Below are 20,524 nucleotides of genomic sequence, written 5' to 3'. Positions count from 1 at the left end.
GGAACTCAAAAACCACTTTTTGAGCCGTATCGGGTGGATTTCGGCCCCGATAGTGGTCCAGAACCGACTGTCTTCGAAAATTATCAAAATTTACCACAAAATAGAAAATAAAATTACAAAACTAAAACTCAACAAGAGTTTCGTCTAATTCTTTATCGAAAATTCCCAGAAATTCATTTTCGAATATATAATTAATAAAAATATTAATAAAATCTTATAATTCAAAATCGTAAAATTCGCGGTGTTACAATCAGCTTCAATGGTAACTAAATAAGATCCACAGGTAAAACTGAACTTGCGTGACCAAAATTATTATCATAGAAGAAGAAAAAATGAAACTAAAGAATCATCCCCAACACTGCCCAAAGGAACGCTTGACACTTCTAACCAATTTATCCTTTTTTGTCATAAGATGGAGAAATACTTCTTCTTGGGAAAAAAAGAACCCGTCTCTTATATTGAGGACTACATTTTTAGTGAATTTTGAGGTCTCAATGTGCAATAGCAGTATGGGATAAGTGTTAGTCCACCATAATGATTACACACTTATATGCTAAATAGGTTTTGATGCCACTTTGGCCAAGAAACATGTTTCTCAATGTTATATGATAAATAGAGAAAGCTATGTACATATAAACATATAAACCAGCATGGAAGCAATGCCTTTGCAGGCCTCATGCACTAAAAAATAAGATGCTAATATGCAAATTAGTTTAACTTTCTATTATAAAATAGTGAGAATTTGGTTAGAAGGAAAAAAAGCTAGAGAATGTGTAATCGAATTTAACAAAAGAGGAGAATTCCGTTATAATATGAACAACATCACCTCCTCTAATTTGTTGCTATTATGGACGGTGAATTGGTATTCTCCATTCCCAAAATTTCATGTCTCATATATTAAGCCAATATATTACCAAATAACATAAAAAATATTTTTTTTATTTTTTTTAAGTAAGTGACAAATTTCTATTAGATTGAGATATAAAACATAAAAAGTGAGACAATTGATCCTCATTCGAACTATGGTGTAGTGCAACCTATTTTAATAGTCTCTCCTTAAAAAGGTGAGCTTGAAAATCTATCATGCATATACAACTATTAAATGGATAAGAACATATACTACATTTGGTCTTGGAAGTTAGAAAAGGTATGAGTTTAAGCATATTAAAAAGCTGCTTTTATAGTGTGGTCTGGTGCTTGCTCTTTTTTTCTCTGCAACGTGGGACTTGGTAACTGAGTACAGCACTTGGCCACCAGAAAACCTATCAATCTTATACTTCTTCTGTAAGCCCCCAAATGCAGAAGTTGGCTGGGAGCTTATTATTAACTTTTTTTTTGAGAAGCTAAAATAATAATAATTCCTTTAAGAGCATGAATATTTTTAGAGTAAATTACACCGACACCCCCTGAGTTTTAATGAAATTACACAAACCACCCCTTAATTTTTTAAACTTACACAAACCTCCCCTAGTTTTGTATTTTCATTACACTGATCATCCTTGTATAAGAAATAAGTGTAATTTTTTAGACAAAAAATGTAATAAATGCAATTAAGTTAAACAAAACATGATATATTGTGTAGACAAGTCTAAATAATATACAAATCAATGTATCTTTATTATTTTTTTCTAACAAAATGTATCAACAATTATAAAGAAATATTGTTTAAATCACTCTTATAATATAGTAATAATAAAGATACATTGATTTGTATATTATTTAGACTTGTCTACACAATATATCATGTTTTAATTAACTTAATTGCATTTATCACATTTTTTGTTTAAAAAATTACACTTATTTATTATACAGGGGTAGTAGTGTAATGAAAGTACAAAACTAGGGGAGGTTTGTGTAAGTTTAGAAAAGTGAGGGGTGGTTTGTGTAATTTCACTAAAACTCAGGGGGTGTCAATATAATTTACTCATATTTTTATTATTGTTCGATTATCACATATTATTTTATATTTATTATAATTTCTATATAATAAGAATAACATTTGTTTTCCCTCACAATGATACATATCATTCTTTTTTTATTTGGGTCTCACAATCTACTCCATACTTTTATATTTTACAATAAATATAACAAAATATTAAAAAGAATAATTACTTTAGTGTTATTAATACTGTATCAGTCATCAAACTAGTTATAGTACTGATATAGCGGTATACCAGTTCAACCAGTGGTTTATTAATTAAATTGCATATCGGCGAAATTAAACATACATATTATATATTAACACTAATGTTGAAAAATCAATAAAAAACCAATAATATTTTTTATTTTCATTAAAAAATTAATTTTAAATAAAAACTGGCCGATATAACCGATACGGTTTAATTGAAAACTGACCAATATTACCAATTTTGGCCGATATAATTACATGGTCAGCATAATTATTGTACCGTACTGTATAGGGACCGATTCACTGATTTATTGGTTGAACCAGCCGGCACAAACCAATTTTTGCAACACTTCTACTTATTTATTTATTAATAAATTAAAAATTGTTATAATTTATTAGAAACCAATTATAAATAAAAAATATAATTTTGTTCTAAAAATACATGTAATTGGTGGAATTTTCTTTTAAGGAATACAAGTTGGAGTTCTTCGATTTTTTTTTTTGTTAATTTTCCTTTTTGTAAAAATTAATTTTTTTGTAATGATTCTATCTTTTTTTTATATTTATAGATATTTTAATATTTCTAGATATGATTGTGCTTATATTTATTTCTAAATTGTGTATTTTCATTACTCTTCTTTCTTCAACAATGAATGTTCTTATTTAAAAACAAAACATAAGAAATAACAACATCATAGTAAAAAATAAAGTAAGAATTATTCTGTTAAAACAGCCTTAGGAACAAGCAAACATTGTGAATGCTCTTAATAGGTATCACCTAACACTTCTATCAACCTATGTTCACCTAGTCAGATCAGGGTGTTTCCTTCCTCAAAAATAGTCTGAACTCAACACATCCTATTTTTTATAAGCAAAAAAATAAAAAAATGCTATTACTTAAAACTTTTACCAAAATATAGAACAACATTGATCAATCTTCAACTATCATGCTACGTCAAATATCATTCAAATATTTGATTACTATGAGCTACGTTTGTTAGGATTAGCAATCACATATATCAATAAATATTAGTTATCTTTTACTGATAGTCGGAAGATACTACAAGAAACAGGCTGATTTGACATGAAAATTGATTTCGTGCTTAAAATTGGATTACATAATTTTTAACCTTCAGATCATGTTATATTACATATGTGTTGGTATACTAATTTAAAATTTTATTAAATTTGCAGAAAGACTAAGAAGTCAACAATTCTATTCTTAGGAGCCATAATTATTAGGAGAATAATAATATATACTAAAACGAATTAGTTCATTAAACCACAAAAACAAAATAAAAAGATAACATTGCAAGTACCAAGCAAGATATAGCCACACATTTTGCAAAGATGTCCGTACTGGTAAGCAGTGTAAATTCCAAGAAGATAAGCAAAAGGAAGTGACTAATGAGACAGTGCCACAGATTACAAAAATCAAAAGAAATCAGGTAAGAGACATGTGCAATTGACAAGACATAACCCTCTCTTGCCTTCTGTTAGGTACACCAAAATTAGCAATTAATCTTCATACTTTATAGACCAAAAATTGTGTGAGAAAATCCCTTAAAAATAATTAACACAAAAAAAGCAGCAAAGGATATACTTTATCAGAATTCAGATCTGTAACAAACTCTGTACATCAAACTTCAATGATGTATACAATCAATGCTGACGCTAATGACGCATATATGTGATCCTAAACAATACCAAAGACCCCTAAACCAAAAATATTAGTAACAACTAACATTAATCTACTCCAAAAATAAATAAATTAAGAAAGGGTAATTTCCATTTTATAGATAATCTTCATGAGGGACATGAATGATTTCTTTCTCTAAGGGTTGAAGAAGTGGTCACCACAATGGCATTTCCAACCCAAAGGCTTGTAATTTGAGTACCTTTTATTGTTCACTTGTGGAGAAGAAGACTCAAACAAAGCTTGTTCCATGGCACCATTTTTTGTAAGATCTGGCTTAAGTGGTTCATGTCCAGGCAAAGATGGCACTTGAACTGCCATGCATGGATGACAATCATTGCATTTGTTGTGACAACTTGGAGGGATCGAACCTAACCTGTTTTTCTCTTCAAATAACAAGTCCTACACATACATAACATAATAATTAACATAACAATTTTGAAACTTGAATGTAATAATGAATAATTGTGAAACAAAGAGTTTATAATGAAACCATACTCTTGAAGAAATTGCAGGTTGTGGTTGATTATAGCAAGAAACTAGACACAGCATATAATGAAGTAGGACTATGATGAGAAAGGTAGTTGTTGTTGTTGTGAAGTACTTATAAGAATTAAGTGAAGCCATGAATGCAAATCATTTCACCTGTGATAACTCATACCCCATGTAACAAAAAAGCCTTAAGTGGTAAAATTGAATGTTAGTTAACTGAGATCCGAATATGCCAGAGTCTGAAACTTTCTCAACTTGTGGTGTGTATTGTGAAGAGAGGGAAAAGAAGATGGGTTTTATTTGTGTTGTAGTGTAGAGTGGTTTTGTTTTCTTGTAATGGCGTATAGCCTGAAGAAAGAGAAGAGAGAAGAGAAGGTACATAAATTGGAGGTTGTGTTGTTGGGGGCCTGAAAAGAAAGAGAGATTAGTGGACACAGAGAGAGAAAGAGAGAGGATGGTGCAGAGTGTAGCAGAAAAGTGAAAGGAACGATTCAAGAGAGTTAAACAAATTGGGAGAATTCACATCAGTATCAAGGATCCCTTATTCAGCATTCTATTAGTAGTTTGTGCCTTGTTATTATAGTTGCTCCGTAGGAGATTGGTGCACCTTGACCGAAAAATTAAGGTCTTTGGTGCACCACCTTTTAGAAATATTATGAAAGTGGTGTAACTTTATAATAATCAGTATCACAATTGTTGATTTTGCTTTTTTTTTTCTTTCCCCAAAATCGTCAACTTAGGGAGTTTCTATATTTTAATTTTTTTTCTCTCTGCCCAAATCGGCAAAGGGGGAGTTTTGTATTATTATTTTTTCATTCCTCCCTCTAAATCGGCAATGGGGGAAGAGTTTTGTATTATTATTTTTTTCATTCCTCCCGTAAATCGACAATGGAGAAGTGTTTTGTATTATTAAAATATCAAACCCTAACAACACATAATACACAACACACTAATGAATACTTTCTTCCAACACTAGTTATTAAGAAAACAACATATTATACTATTAAAATTTGAAGTGGTTAAATCTCAAAAAACTTTAAACCACCTCTATGTGGCACTTCAACACACAGACGTCATTAAAGTTTTTCGTGATTTAACCACTTCAAATTTTAATAGTGTAATATGTTGTTTTCTTAATAACTAGTGTTGGAAGAAAATATTCATTAGTGTGTTGTGTGTTAGGGTTAGAGTTTGAAATATTTTAATTATGCAAAACACTCCATGTTGTCGATTTAGGGGAGGAATGTAGAAAAAAATAATATAAAACTCCTCCATTGCTGATTTAGGGGGTAATGAAAAAATAATAATACAAAACTCCTCCATTGCCGATTTAGGGAGAGAGAGAAAAAATTAAAATATAGAAACTTTCCCATGGTGATGATTTTGGGGGGAAGAAAACAAAAAAAAGAGGGGGAATCGGCAACTGTAATACCGATTATTATAAAGTTACACCACTTTCATACTATTTCTAAAAGGTATATTAAGACTGTAATTTTTTGGTTAAGATGCACTATGTAAATAAAAACTCATTGGTATGTACAAAACAAATAGCTTCAATTTATGTCCTTGCCTCATAAAATTAAACAAATCAAAACTTTGTGTATGGATCAAGAGGTAGGGTAGTTAACATTGACATTTATTATGTTAGCTAATTTTTTGTCTTTGGTTCTTAGATAGTGGGATGGGAGACTTACCAATTTGACTGTGTGATGGACTTAATTATTTTGACATTATTAGAAAGGAGTTCTAATGCATGACGATTGGTTTAGTTGTATAAAACTATGCTAAATTTTCAAATAATTAAAAAGTCAAAAGTTTAATTTTTGGAAACGATATTTGTTGGAAGGGATAACTACGTATCTAAAATGGATCAAGTATTTACATATAAGGGTGAAGAGATATTATTAATAATAAAAAAACTTGATTATAAGCATAATCTTCATTTCTACAACAAGAGATTTACATGGGATCTTACAAGGTGGGTTGGAGAATGGGATGAGAAAGGAAGAAAATAAATATTATTATAAGGATTTAAACTAGACCATTTACTGCTTATGTCTCAGCTTAATTAACTGCAATGACAGGGAGGGTGATTATAAGCATAATCTTTATGCATTGCAAATTAATCAGTTTATTTTTATCAGATGCGTTTTGGATTTATCTGCAAAGTAAGAAATAATACTATTAAAGTTTGTTGAGAAGACAAAAAAAATTGAATGACTTAGTTCAAGCTGACAAGTATTTATTACTTACCTCTCATAATTATAACATTTTCAACAAGTGGTCCCTTGTGGAATCATTCACAATATAGTATCATTATGTAAATCTTTTGGTTTATCATCATTAATATAACGATCCACCGAAATATTAATAACAATGCTAATAACTATTTAATTTCTGTTGCCATAAAAAAATCATGTATATAATTAGTATCCTTTATTCAAAATATGATAAGCAACTGTGCAAGAACAGGGAGTTCAGCTTCTATAATATGAGGATAAAGGAAAATTTATTAATTTTAATTTTTTTATTAAAAAATCACTTAAAATCACACTCATTAAAGATTAATTTTGCTACATATCGCAACCCTCGTCCATAGTGAAATTGTAAAATTGACATAGTACAATTCAAGAAAGCCTAAAGATCATGTCTAACTATTCTTCTTTCAGTATCCTTTTTCAGATTTCACGATTCCTTGCTTCCACAGTTTGAATTTCATGCAATTAGTCAAAGCTGGCATTAGATTATTGACATTGCATTGAGTTAGTGAGAGGGGATTGTGACAGTGCAAGTGACCATACTTACCTAACTTTTTATAAAGTGGAAAAACAAATCTGCAAAGATGAATTTTTTTCCATTTTGTTCAGCTCTGTCTTTTGCCTCAAAATAAGGTGATCATGATTTAAATACAAGTAGAGTAATTTTTCTGAGTTTTGCAGTGTGAGATTCAATTATTCACCATTATCGGAGTAAAAAGGTCACTTAAATGACAAGGACAGTCATCAATAATTCTATATTTTCTATAGCTTCCAAATCTTTGCTTGCACAAAAATATTTTATAATAAGAAAATAACATTCACATGCAATCCCGGGTTTAATGGTGCTGATTACTTTGACGATTGTGACCGCAAACAGTAAAATTAATAAATGTGATTTGCATTATGGCTAGTCGTGTTTGTTTTTTACTGTATTTTAACCCCTTCTATGGCGACTCTCTTCTTTCTCCCAAGCAATTTTTTGGTAGAAGTTATCCAAGTTTATAAGGTTAAAGTATAGTATAACAAAAAATATGGTTAAGTTATAGTATAATAAAGAATAAGGTTAAGGATTTATACACAAAAATCCTCAATTCTTAATAAGTATTTTTAACTTCCTCTTTCTTTTCGCTTTTATTATAACTACCGTGTCAATCAATGCTTCGTGTTCATCAACCTGCATTCTTATAAGAAAAATAATTTAATATAAAAAATGTTATATAAAAATTCAATAGAAACTAAAGATGTAAGAAAATTAATCAAATATAGAGTTGAAGAAGAAAAGATAAAAAATAAGAAAATGCGTAAAAGAATAATGATGTACGGTGAAAAAATAAAAGTAATATTTGGAAATTTATAAATTTTATTAATGGAGGAGTTATAAAAGAGTAATTTTAGAATGTAAAAAATTATAGCATGACAATTTTTTTTGTGGTTTTGGCTTTTTATATAGTATAGATATTTATAGAAGATTTATATATAAAAACACTAAAAGAGTATCATCTATGCATTGTCATGTTAATGCACATATTCATATATAATTAGTACATCTATCATTCAGTTTTTAAGTCAATAATAATTTAAATAAACAGTTGATAATGCAATAATAATATATACAACTCATACATTTTCAATATATTTTCTCAAATAGGCAATGATTAATCCTTATAAAAAGTAATTAACATCTGGTTGGATACTTAATATTTCATATTAATGCAGCTATAGTTTTGTAAAACTTAAAATTTTTACCCCTCTTTTGAATAATCAATACATCAGCATCTAGATTACTTTTCTAGATATGGATAGATAAATATTAAAATAAAATGGAAGAACTTGGTAACTACACATGATACTCTGAATGATACAAATCAAATATCATTCGTTTTAGAAACGTGTTTAAGACAACATGAACCTTGCACACCCCTAATTCATTCTAGCAACCGTATTTTTAACTATTATCCAAATATAGCAAGGAAAATAAAGCATTTTACACAAAAATCATTTTAATTGTTTTAATTATTCTTTAGCATGCATATTATAGATTATTTGCCTATAAATCTTAAACAAAAAAAACGTTGGTTTTATGGTTTTTAGGCTAACAATAATCTAAATTCTGAAATGTATTGGTTCTTTCTCAAATTTGGCATACTATTACGATGGATGGATTCGTTCGACGTATCAGATACATAATTGGAACCGATAAAATTATTCAATACTTGCCAAAATATATTGGTTGTCCAAGGTTATTTAACTAATATAATACACAGAAATAGATAGGGAAGAAAAAAGTGTATGCCAAGCCTTTATAACTAACAACATAAGTATTCAGAAAGAAAAATGCTGATGATTATTAGTATTGATAATTAGCCTTACAAAATCGAACAAGGACAAGAAATAACTGTATGTTCCTGAACCAGACAGAGGTCAGCATATTCTCCCATATAATTTGTCTTAAGTAATTTCTTGTCACATGTATCCACGGCAAACTTGAGGCACTCTAAACAAGTGAGGAATCATGATTCATGTGTACTGATAATATCATGGGTAATTTCTTGACCCCAAATAAAAGTTCTTGGTAATTTGACTCATGGTGATCCATGATTTAGAGTACACAGCAAAAACCAATGAATATTGCACCCATATTTGAGGATCCACCTCCATTAGTTTAACTCAAACTGCGTATTTGGTGGACCTCCTGATTTACCTCATCCGCAGCTGAGTTAGATGTTTCTAATTTTTCACTAGTTTTCCGCTTGTTTTCCCCTAGCTTACCATTCTTCACGATTGCAAGAATCAAATCAAGTTGTTTTTGTTGTTGTTCCTACATGAACACTCGCACACAGTTAAGACATGTCAAATTTTATGGTAAATAAACTAAGCTGTAAATTAAATTCCAAAAATAGAAATAAAAAAGAAGTAAGCTTTACAATAATAGATGACTCGAAAGTCTAAAGTATGAGTTTCATTTTGAACCTTGGTCAGTGTAAAGTGCAATTTTTTTACGTTATTGGTAAATGCAAAATTTTGCATCTTAAAAACCACAGAAACATGTACTTCATAGTGCTAAGACATGCAGCGAATTAGCAGTATTATTTGTTTAATATAAGTAAAACACCTATCAATGAAATCTCACAAGCACATAAAAACTACAGACCTAAATAAATAAAGACATTTTTGGATCAAAAACATAATGAAGCACTTACTCAATATGCTTCTTTGTAATAAGCTAAAAACCTTATTTTCATAAGATTATCTAATAAGCTTATTGAAATAAGATAAAAAGAGCTTCTCTGTAATCTCTTTCTTCTAAATGTCCCTTTATATGAAAACTGAAAATAATAGCACATTCAAACTCCACTCTTAAAATGCATCATTAGATTCTTAAATAGTGCTTCCCAGCCAGCTGCCATAGTATTTAAATAACCTAGGAGGGACAGTTACCTGCATTGCTAGTAGAACCTGTTGAATTTCACCCAGCTCCTTCTCCAAAATTTCTGATTGCACTGCTAATGCTCTTGCAGCCTCGGAATTCTTCTGCGCTAGAGCTGCAGTCTTCAAGATATAAACAAATACATCTATTTGTCAGAAGCAATTTACTCTTTCTTTATATTGATCCATGCATTAAACCTCAACTAGTCATTCAAAATGTAACAAGGGCTATTAGAAACAATCGATGTATATATATCCTTACTAATAACAGAGCATCTGCAAATTTACTTTCACTAGTGATTGAATTAAATGGTCCAAAATCTTTATTACATTTCAATTTTCAGTACAAAGCTCGAGTATGATCAATAACTATGTAGCACAGTATAGTATCAAAGATGATACTTAACATGGATGAGTTTTTTTAAATCTTTTTTTATACAAAAAATGATAAAAACTGTAGTGTACAGCAGGGTAGCCAAATAAAATATCAAAAAATAACTTAGTTACCAATAAAACTTGTATTATAATATAATATACTATATTTTCATTCCAAAAGTAGCACAGTTTATGATATTCAAGAGCTATCTCTTTGCTGTGAACAAATTTAGATGCACTTTTTTGGGTTTCGAAGCAGTATATGGTTATTGACTCTAAGACTCAATACTGAGCATCTTCCCGCCTCTAATGTCTTGGGTGGCTGCCATTCAGTTCTAAGATACTTCTGAGAACCTCACTATGAAACAGCTCTCTGATGTTCCTACCAATGACCAAGCTACGTGGCAGTGAACTGATGCTCAGCAGTGTGGTCTGTAATCTTTCTGGATATGAATCAATGTAGTCAAAAGCACCAAAAGTCTCGCCTAAGACACTGAGGTGAAGCACCAGAAGGGTCCAGCATCTCTTGCGGGTTGAAGCACTTAACTTTAGGGTCTTATCAAAATTTAAGCTGCAGTTAGTTTAAAGATTTGACTATTGATTGAGGTTATCAAACTCATGAGTTTATGTAAACTCGTGGAGTCCTAGTAAACTTCATGTGATCACGAGTTTGCATATCTTTATAAATACTACTTGAAAACATATTCTAGTACCCCAAACATAGTTAAATAGTATATCCCTAATTAATATTCAGCATACTAACTCAACAAAAAACGCAAATAAAGTAATATATTCTAAACACAACTCGATACAAGCCTAACTTTAACATCATATTTGCCTCAACAACTATAGCTTAATAGAATATAGAACAAAAAAAGATTGAATATACAAAGTTAACATTATAAACTCAATATATTGCAGAAAATAGGTAATTCAAGCTAAGTATCCAGTTCATAGAAAAGAGAGATTGCATACGACTTAAATCAATTTCTGACCTAAGATTTTAAACTCTAAATAAGTCAAAGGGTTAGAGAGTTAAGCAACTATGATGTTGATAGCTGGTAAAAAACCAGCCACTCATCTAACTTGTTAATTGTTATGCTAACGCCACAATTCAAAATGCTAATAAATAATTCACTTTGGTTGGCACTTGGAATTTTAGAGTTTCGCAAATAAACCAAATTTGAGAGATGAGATAGTGTAGGACCACCAAAGATGGGTGTTGAAACATGTCGAAGATGAGTGGTCTTTGGTGACTACAACAGTACAGCTATGTAATTAAACATGCTCATGATTCAACAGATACATCATGGATTCATTTCCAATTTTATAATGAACTAAACACGTCTTTGAGTTGCCAATCCAGGATGCTTCTATGTTTTTGTTATGAATTTCAATTTGTAGGGCTGCAACATTTGGTTGTGAGCTTTTTATCTTTGGGTCTTGTTGACATTCTGTCGTAGTTAAAAAATGAAGGTTATTATGTTATTTATTCTGACAGTATCATTAGCCATGGGCTTGTACTAGTAAAAAACTACATTGCTACTTTGCTAGACCTAATTACTAGTATAACCCAACACTTAACACCAAATCACTCTATACTTTCTTAAAGCACAATTGTCACCATTTTAATTATTTGAAGTTGTAAATCATGCCTATTATATTTGCTCCTTGCATTACTAAGTCAATGAAATCACAAATGGTGTTATGTTTCCTTGAGTAAATATTGTATTGGACTATTGGGACAATCCCTATTAAGGCCAATCAATTATTCACTAGTCATCAAGGTAACAATTAAAAAGACAACAAAATTCTTCAAACAAATATTTCAAAATTTAAAGTAATCTGAAGATTTTAATTAGCTACGCAGTTGTGCCCATTGGGCATATGCACATGTAAGAATCACTCGGTTTCGTTCTACCTCTCTTGCCTAACTACTTTGTTCAGCTATAAGATTCTATCTTACACATTTACCTGACCTTTTTTCCATTTTCCTGCAAACTATCTTCCCTCCTAATTCAACTTTATACAAGTTACAGAAATCCAATATTCTGAATTTCACACAAGAACACCATACATTACTATCATAAACTAAAATCACAAGCTTCACTAAAAAAAAGGACATCAATTACCTCAGTTATAGGCTCCTTCAAACTCTTCCTTGTGACCCGAAACCTAATTCCCAATTTCTCCAGCTGCCTCGACAAAACCCTAACAATCGTCACAGCACTCCTCAAATCCTCTTCCAATTTCTCAATCCTCTCGAGCAAATTCACTTCCAACCCATCCTTCACAGTCTCCCTACAAACTCGCTTCCATTGCCGTCTCCGAATCCACACCCCAATCAAAACCCCAAACACCATCAACAAAACTCCCAAAGGGAGAAGACTCTTATTCCCAATCGCCGCCAACAGAATCTCCCTCTTAATAACGGTATTAACCGCGAAAGCGACGGTTAAGATCGTTGAAGAAAGGAGGGAAGTAACTTCAAGCAAAGAAAGAAGAGAATCAAAGTTGAAGTCGCCGGCGCTGACGTCATGATTAGGGACAATGGGTTCAATAGAGTGAGCGTGGGCCCGGAAAGAAGCGAATTTGTGGGATCGGAAAGGTTTGAGATTAAGGATTGGAAAGTTAGGAATGGAAGGAGGGTTGAGATTGTAGTTTCTAGTGAAATAAAGTGAATGTGCAAAGAGATTGAGTTGACAATTGAGTAACATTGTTTTTTGTTTTGTTTCTTTGTTTAAAGTGTTAGTGTGTTATGGTGTTGATTGTGATATGGGGAAGATTGAGGGTGGAGTTAGAAGGAACATCGGAATACACTATGAAAGTTTATTCAACATTTTTGGCTTTGGTAGTGACCATTCTTTTGAGGACATATTTACACAAATCTATCCCATCCAACTTGGTAAATGAACCAAATATTGACTAGTGGAGGAGCTCAACTGATTGTGATAGTTTTATTTTTTTAGAATACATGTTTATTTTAACAAATAATCATAATCAAACACAATCTTCTTTACTGGGACTAGCCATGCCTTCTTTGAACAGTGAAAAATTAAAGAAGTTAAACACTAATGTGACATTGTTTCTTGATTTTGTAATGAGGCAGGACGTAGAGATATTGGAATTATTTCATTAGGAATGTAACAAAGTCTGTTTCAATTCAATGTTGTTTGACGTTGTTCCTTTCAATTTTATCAGCTTTCTTTGTTAGACGATAAGTTCTATATATTACTCTCACGCTTTCCTTTACTTGTTTTACTTTCATTTCTTTTTTAATATTATTTATTTGATTACCGACTTCCAAGTCTAGTAATAGAAACTAGAAAGCAGTGTTTTGAAAATTGAATCCGTCAAAGCAATGGTTCATGGATCTGATCGTTGTTCTACGAGTTTTAATTATTTATATAATTTTATAAGGAAATAATATTACCAACATAAAAAATAGCGTAGTTAAACAATTATATTAAACAACATTTTTAGCCTTCTTCAATTATAAGAGATAAGTAAAAAATGATAATGAAAAAACGGAGGTAATTCCACCACAGTGAAAAGGTAGGGCAGAAACAAGGGTTTGGCTTACTTCAACTCAACTCATTAAATATTAACGAGAGTTCAGCTTTAAATTTAATACAAATTATTTCATCAGCACTAGATCTGATCAATGAACTTTCAAACCAGAAAAGATGTATATTTTAACAGTATATTAATTTTATATAATGTCACTTTATTATCACCATTCATTTTCAATCAGCATTTACTCTTCAAACATACAATTCAAATGAAGGGCATATGATACACTGATTGTGTATATATCTTCACACTATAGTGCATAAATAGTACTCATTTCAAACAACATATGAAAAAGATGAAATTAATAAATGAATTTTTTTTATTTTTGATAGCTCTACCTGTAGGATAGAATGTCCAAAAATGACAGGTATAATTGGGAACATTAGACATTATTCAATATCTCATAAAACAAAGCCTAAATTTTATGAAGTTGCCTAATCCTATATGTAAGTTGTTTCCTAATCCACATGTAATTTCGCATGCCTAACCAGACTAGGTTAATGGTAACTTGTATTATACTTTACATCCCATTTAAAAGTGTCACAATATTGTCAAAAGCTACTGGTCAAAGGAAAACCAGGAGTCAACTAATGGCCAATTAGACAAACTAATGCAATCTTGGCACCAATGTATGATTTGTTCCACAAATAATACACACCTAAGGATTGATGAAACCATGATCAAATGTCACATGTCAGGTCATAACCCCCAATCTCAAATTGTTATCAAAATTTCATCCAGTTTGGTACTGCCAGCGATGCACATGTGGGTAGCCCAGAGACCCCATCTAATCTAATCATAAATGAAGTGGGAAACCAGAGGACGCATGTGCCAGTGCCACGTTGTGTTCAAAACAATATAGGAGAATAACTGACATCTATTATTCAAAAGACAGACAAGGGGTAGAGAGATTCCAGAAAGGAAATGGAATGACCAACAAAGCCACTATAGTAATGATATAGTGATTCTTCAAACACGGACATTGTACACCTCTCTTTTTCTAATCTAAGGCCAGCTCCAACAAGTAATCATATACTTCCTTCCTTGCTCCAATCAAGTGGGCTAAAAAAGATGGGGATGAAGATAGAAACTATCAAATGGATAGAAACTTATCAACAAAAATAGGATTAAGGACGAGGAATAAGGACAGAAACTATCAAAAGACTAACATGTCATCCATCCAAGCCCATAAAACCAAAACTTAATTCATACTCAAATCTGATTCAGGGATATTAATTCCAAACAACATAGATTTGACAATGTTTTCATGTCACTGACAGAGGACAGATGAGTTTACAGCAGTCTGCAACATACATCTTTGGTCAAGTATAAACTATAAAGACTCGCCTTGCAGTATTATAACTCTCACTTAATTGACTAATTTAAAGTGTGTAAACCATAGTAGCAGCAGTACAGAGTACAGTCACTAAAATATTCAATGTCAATTGTAAATCATCTTTCAAGAACTAAGGAATAGACATACAAGAACTATTATAGCTGAAGATACATGGGCAATAATCAAAGGTATGCATGCAGATGTCGACCATCATATCTTCAACACCGTTCCATGCAAACTTCTAGTAATAGGGCATGTACCGAGTTGCCCTAGTAAACCTAGGAGCCTTCCTGCAGTACGTTAAGTGGGAAATGAGAAAAAATGCAAAACAACAATCAAACTTAAGAACAGCTTTGGCATAACAAAATTTAAATGACGCAAACAGCATACCCATATCCATAAGAGGGGTAAAAGTAAGGGGGAGGATGTGGCCTCCTGAAGCCATAAGCCATGTAAGGATTGTAGCGGCCAGGACGATATTGTTTCATTCCTGGCACATTAGTTCTCTTAGGTAAAACCTGCAAAAACATAAATATCCCAATAATTAAAAACTAAAAATACAGTAGAATAACTTATGGCTGATTTGAACCCCAAGGTTTGCATGAACTTCACAAAAAACAGCAATCAAGACAACATACCTTCAATTGACGGCCATGCAATTCAGTTTCATTCAAGAGGAGAGCCTCTTGAACAGCTTCAACTTCAACAAATTCCACATACGCAAAACCTTTAGGCTGGCCAAACTTATCGGTCAGAATGGTGACTCTGTTCACTGTACCACAAGATTGAAAGTGTTGCTGCACTTCTTCTGGTGTGCATGCATAATCAACCTGTACAACAAAACCAATTAAAGGTATTTTGATGCCAATGATGAGCAATGTATCATGTTAATCCAGCAGGTGCTCAGATATCACTTGGTTATTAATTTATGTAGATAAACTAGACTCAAGAACTACACCAGTATAGATCACATCATGCATATCCAAGACTCTTGGTCTGGTAAATATCATTTATCATATTAACCCAATATCTTCAGATACAACCAATCAAAAAAAATGAAATGTAAAAGGTTATTAACTTAAAGTTGACCACATACTCATGATGAATTAAATGGAGAATTGCATAAATCACTTGGGACAATTTTTACAAAATTCAAGGGCACAAATTCTCTTCTCCTTCAACTATATATTAAATTAATACTTATATCTCTAAAAGGGACCTCATCCCATAAAGGGAATTAGACAGGCCTCAGAATTCTGAATATAACCATTCCAGCCAATAAATCAAACAGAACCTAATTTGTATTCTATTCTTTTAGATATGAATGCATGTGAAACCTTTTTAACTCAAAAACTAGTGCATGATTATTATTTATTAATAACCAACAGAAATTTGTAGTTTCCAACTCCTCGAACATCATATGAAACCCAACATTTTTATTACTACAAAAACCACAAACTCTGATGAAAACATATGATATCACAGATCCCAAATGCATAACTAAACCAATCAATCCACCCCATCAAAAAAAGTTTGTATTTAACAGTCTTAACATTTAGTCATTTTACCAGCTCCTCAGACTCCAAAGAAACTTTCTCATGCGTTCTAATTTGGTTTATAGTCTACAAATTTCCCCAAGGAGCAAGACTGTAGTACCTAAGTTGTCTGACATTAATTAAAACAATGTTTAATTAATAAAAAAGGACTTAGAAAAGCTAAATGACACACAATGGAGGCACCATAGACCTCATTGCAATCAACAAAAGGGTTCACTAAGATTGTGTCCCCAACACTTACAGAATGTTCTTCCAAAAGAACCCACAGGATGTTTCTTGCAGTAGTGAAGTTGAAGCATCTTTAACACACTCTACCACCAGCTGTACCAGTTTCAACCATCCCCAAGAGACGACTTTCATAGTTTCCTCAACATATTCTATATTTTCCTTTTTCTTTTGTCATTTCTTTCTCTCTTTTTTTCTTTTCTTTTTCTTTTCTTTTTCTTTTCTTTTTCAACTTCATTTTTTTTTTCCTTTTGTAAAATATTTTTTCATTTGTTTTTCTTTTTTTCGATTCAGAGATTTTCATGTTTTTTCTCCTCAATCTTTTGACATTCTAATTTTTTATATCATAATAAAATTCAAAAGCACAACAACACATGTTCTCCTCCCCCTCTAGTAGAAGCTAAAAAACACCAATTACATTGGCCCACCCACAAAATTCAATGAAAGCATCCCAGCGCTAATTATGCAACCTGGGTAATAAGAATAACCCTGCGATCATAGTGAGACATAAAGTCAAACCCTGTCCCGGAACATTAGCAGTATTCACTCCAGAACAGAACATGTACAGTTTCAAATATTTTATAATAAGAGGATGCAATACAAAAATGAAGTTTATTGATACCAATGAATAAAATTATTGCATGCTTCAAAACTACGCCAAATCAATAGACAATGGAGATAGAAAATGAATAAATAGCCTTATTAGCAACAATCCCGTTCTAGGTGATAAACAAGTCCAAGAAGTTTCAAATTTCAGAATTACTCAATTACCAAATGTCAAATAAATAGTAGTGTGACAAAAAGGGGTACCCCAAGCCAATGCACAATAGCTTCTACCAGATGGGATCTAGGAAGGGTTTATGTATGTGGCCTTAACCGCCCAAGCAGAGAGGCAGTGAGACAGACAGTGAAGGACACAATGGGAGGTTTGCCAAAAGTTCTATAAGACATCCCCCAAATTTTAAAATATTTCCTTCCAACATAGCATAGGCAAAACAGAGATAAGAAAATATGTACTGAGGTCTCTCAACAGTATACAAACACTTCAAATGAAAGTAAAAGATAAGGACATAAAAAATCAGACGAGTCATACAACAAAAGAACACAGGATAGGGTGATTCATACATTGCCAACAAAAACAGATCGTGTATCTGCCTCCTCCTTGTTTGCCAGAGAAGCAGCAGCAGCAGGATCTACAGAGGAGATTCAATCAAGTTTAAAAGTGAACGATAACAATGTAATATAAGTCAAACCAGTTTTCTTTTTAGATAGTAGTAAGGTGATTTGGTAAATAAGTACACTACAAATAATAACACATTTCAACATGATACATTCAATATCTTGTTTTGTCAAAAGCATCCAACGACTACTAGAGAGGATATAAGTCATAGTAAGGGCCACTTTGTTTGGTTTTTTCCCCTTAGAAAAAGTAGTTTATTTTGAAGAAAAAAATCACATGTGGCTGCTTTTTAGGCTGGGCTTTGATTATTATGGATGATGCTAGATGGTGAGAGTCCAAATTCGTGAAATGGCACAATAATAAAATATATTATTCTAGTCTTCTACTAGCCCCGAAGATATGCCAGATATGGATAAATGGTAACTAACTTCGAATATTATCCTTCCAAAACATTTGAAGAAGCAATCAAGGATAAGGTACCTAGAGAGATAATGTGGAAAGCTCCAGCGAAGAATTTAATTCAGATTAAATACATTGGTACAATCAAGAATTATATGATAGGAGCTTGAAAGTTCTAATTCACTTTATCATCACAGAATAATTTCACAATCCAAAACAACAACAAAATTAGGTCAATAACGTAATAAGAATCCTAAACTATGGTTAGAAAATTAGAGACTAATTAGGTTTGGATTATGAATAAGAGAATGAATAGAAACGGAACCTTGAACAGAGCCAATCTCTTTCTCAACCTTAGCTTGCATCTCGCGGAGAGCGGCGGCTTCCTCTTCCATCTCCTTCAAGCGGCGCTTCATCTCATCGAGCTCCTTCACGGCGGCGTCATCATCGGCGGCGGACATGTCGATGTCAGGATTGTCGTGATCTCCTTCGACGTCAGGGATCTCTCCACCGTAAACCTCGTGCTCTTCCTCATCCATCTTTTCTTCTATTCAACTCAACCTTTCTTCTGTCTCTGCGGAGATAGGGCTTCGTATAGAATTGACCTGAAGGTTAGTATGGTATTTATATCAATTATTATATTAATAATTTTTCTCATGTTTGGGCTCACAAAATTAGACGCATGGTATTGATGGCTCTTCAGAGATAGGTCTGGGTTTGGCCCAAATCTAATTTTGTTTTTTCCATTAACCATATGATGAAATAGTAGTCTTACAAATTACACTCACTACATTACATAATTTTATTGATGTTATTAAGTATATTTCCTTACCTTATATAAGAAATTAATCTTTTTTTAAATATATAACTATTCACCTAACAAGTGTTGCTCCTATGAATCAAACTATTTTATTATAAATGATGAATAGGCGTGTCAATAAAAAAATTCATCAAAAACAATTTAAGTTTTAATAAAGTAGTTGTTTCTCATTCATAAAAATAACAATGATAGAAAGTATCATGACTTCTCCAATAATCTTATCATGCACTTCAACATTGAATTTGTCCATTTTAATTATATGTATATATATACAAAATGCAAAAGAAACAATATTTCTATTATTAGCAATTTGGGCTATACCAATGGAACTCATATGCAGATATTGGACAGGCAAGGATGAAAAGTTTGTCTGTCATCCTAAAAGGATTATGAGCAGGACGGGTCATCTACATGTATTTTAATTTTAATTATTAAGTTATATTTTGATTTTTTTTATTGAACTTCATTATGTATTGTTAGATAGTTTTAATTAGCAAATAGTTAAGTCATAAGTTTAATTTAAAAAATGTGATATTGAAATAAGATTTTTTTTTTTTAATTTCATTTAGTTTTATATTTTTTTATTATAGTTTTTTTGTCTGGAAGTCTGTCATGTCTATATTTAGACCGCGCATAACATAATTTCATGTCCTTTTTTATAAATGGCATGCACACATCCACCTTAATTTGATGGCCATTAAAGGACTTGGACAATATGACCTAAAATTGTAGATAGTACCACTTATGTCTATTCTATATGTTTGTAGTGCTATTTTCCAACCAAGATACCGAGATGGAAAACAAAACCTTGGGTACATAAGACGCATAATTTTTTCTCCTATGGAGAGTCTCATCATTGCATTATCCAAGGTTAGTGGAAAAAATCTGCCCAATTACTTATGAGTTTAATATATACATAATAGTGACGCACTAATCGTGTAATGAATGAAGCTTCAACCCGAAAAAACTGACAAAAGATCAATATAGAGATTATCCAAGTACCTAGAGAAATCTACAAAGCTAGTTATCCAAGATTCTGTAAGGAATTATCAACAATATT

General features: G+C 31.7%; 3 protein-coding genes across 3 annotated transcripts; all 3 read right to left on the bottom strand.

The window, feature by feature from the left end:
- On the bottom strand, positions 3,711 to 4,870 carry LOC109363005 (EPIDERMAL PATTERNING FACTOR-like protein 1). Its single transcript, XM_019609153.1, has 2 exons — positions 4,323 to 4,870; positions 3,711 to 4,226 (listed from the first exon to the last, which is right to left on the bottom strand). Exons 1-2 carry the CDS (start codon positions 4,449 to 4,451, stop codon positions 3,963 to 3,965), a joined length of 393 nt encoding a protein of 130 aa, XP_019464698.1. The 5' UTR covers positions 4,452 to 4,870; the 3' UTR covers positions 3,711 to 3,962.
- LOC109362943 lies at positions 8,846 to 13,189 on the bottom strand. The gene is made up of 4 exons (XM_019609045.1): positions 13,164 to 13,189; positions 12,508 to 13,114; positions 10,013 to 10,123; positions 8,846 to 9,392 (listed from the first exon to the last, which is right to left on the bottom strand). Exons 2-4 carry the CDS (start codon positions 13,090 to 13,092, stop codon positions 9,237 to 9,239), a joined length of 852 nt encoding a protein of 283 aa, XP_019464590.1. The 5' UTR covers positions 13,093 to 13,114; positions 13,164 to 13,189; the 3' UTR covers positions 8,846 to 9,236.
- LOC109362461 (polyadenylate-binding protein 3-like) lies at positions 15,158 to 19,239 on the bottom strand. The gene is made up of 5 exons (XM_019608267.1): positions 18,970 to 19,239; positions 18,191 to 18,258; positions 15,923 to 16,114; positions 15,675 to 15,802; positions 15,158 to 15,574 (listed from the first exon to the last, which is right to left on the bottom strand). Exons 1-5 carry the CDS (start codon positions 19,181 to 19,183, stop codon positions 15,526 to 15,528), a joined length of 651 nt encoding a protein of 216 aa, XP_019463812.1. The 5' UTR covers positions 19,184 to 19,239; the 3' UTR covers positions 15,158 to 15,525.

This window comes from Lupinus angustifolius, chromosome LG12 (assembly GCF_001865875.1).
Source record: "Lupinus angustifolius cultivar Tanjil chromosome LG12, LupAngTanjil_v1.0, whole genome shotgun sequence".
Taxonomy (NCBI): Eukaryota; Viridiplantae; Streptophyta; class Magnoliopsida; order Fabales; family Fabaceae; genus Lupinus; species Lupinus angustifolius.
This window is presented reverse-complemented; position numbering and strand designations above follow the sequence as displayed.

Excerpts from the sequence above, each read along its gene's own strand:
- LOC109363005 (XM_019609153.1), bottom strand. The coding sequence starts at position 4,451 with ATGGCTTCACTTAATTCTTATAAGTACTTCACAACAACAACAACTACC. Across the intron at positions 4,227-4,322 it reads AACCTGCAATTTCTTCAAGA|GACTTGTTATTTGAAGAGAA; the intron begins GTATGGTTTCAT and ends ATGTATGTGTAG.
- LOC109362943 (XM_019609045.1), bottom strand. The coding sequence starts at position 13,092 with ATGTTACTCAATTGTCAACTCAATCTCTTTGCACATTCACTTTATTTC. Across the intron at positions 10,124-12,507 it reads TGAAGGAGCCTATAACTGAG|ACTGCAGCTCTAGCGCAGAA; the intron begins GTAATTGATGTC and ends TATATCTTGAAG. Across the intron at positions 9,393-10,012 it reads AGGTTCTACTAGCAATGCAG|GAACAACAACAAAAACAACT; the intron begins GTAACTGTCCCT and ends GTGTTCATGTAG.
- LOC109362461 (XM_019608267.1), bottom strand. The coding sequence starts at position 19,183 with ATGGATGAGGAAGAGCACGAGGTTTACGGTGGAGAGATCCCTGACGTC. Across the intron at positions 18,259-18,969 it reads AGAGATTGGCTCTGTTCAAG|ATCCTGCTGCTGCTGCTTCT; the intron begins GTTCCGTTTCTA and ends TCTCCTCTGTAG. Across the intron at positions 15,803-15,922 it reads TGCATGGCCGTCAATTGAAG|GTTTTACCTAAGAGAACTAA; the intron begins GTATGTTGTCTT and ends ATGTTTTTGCAG.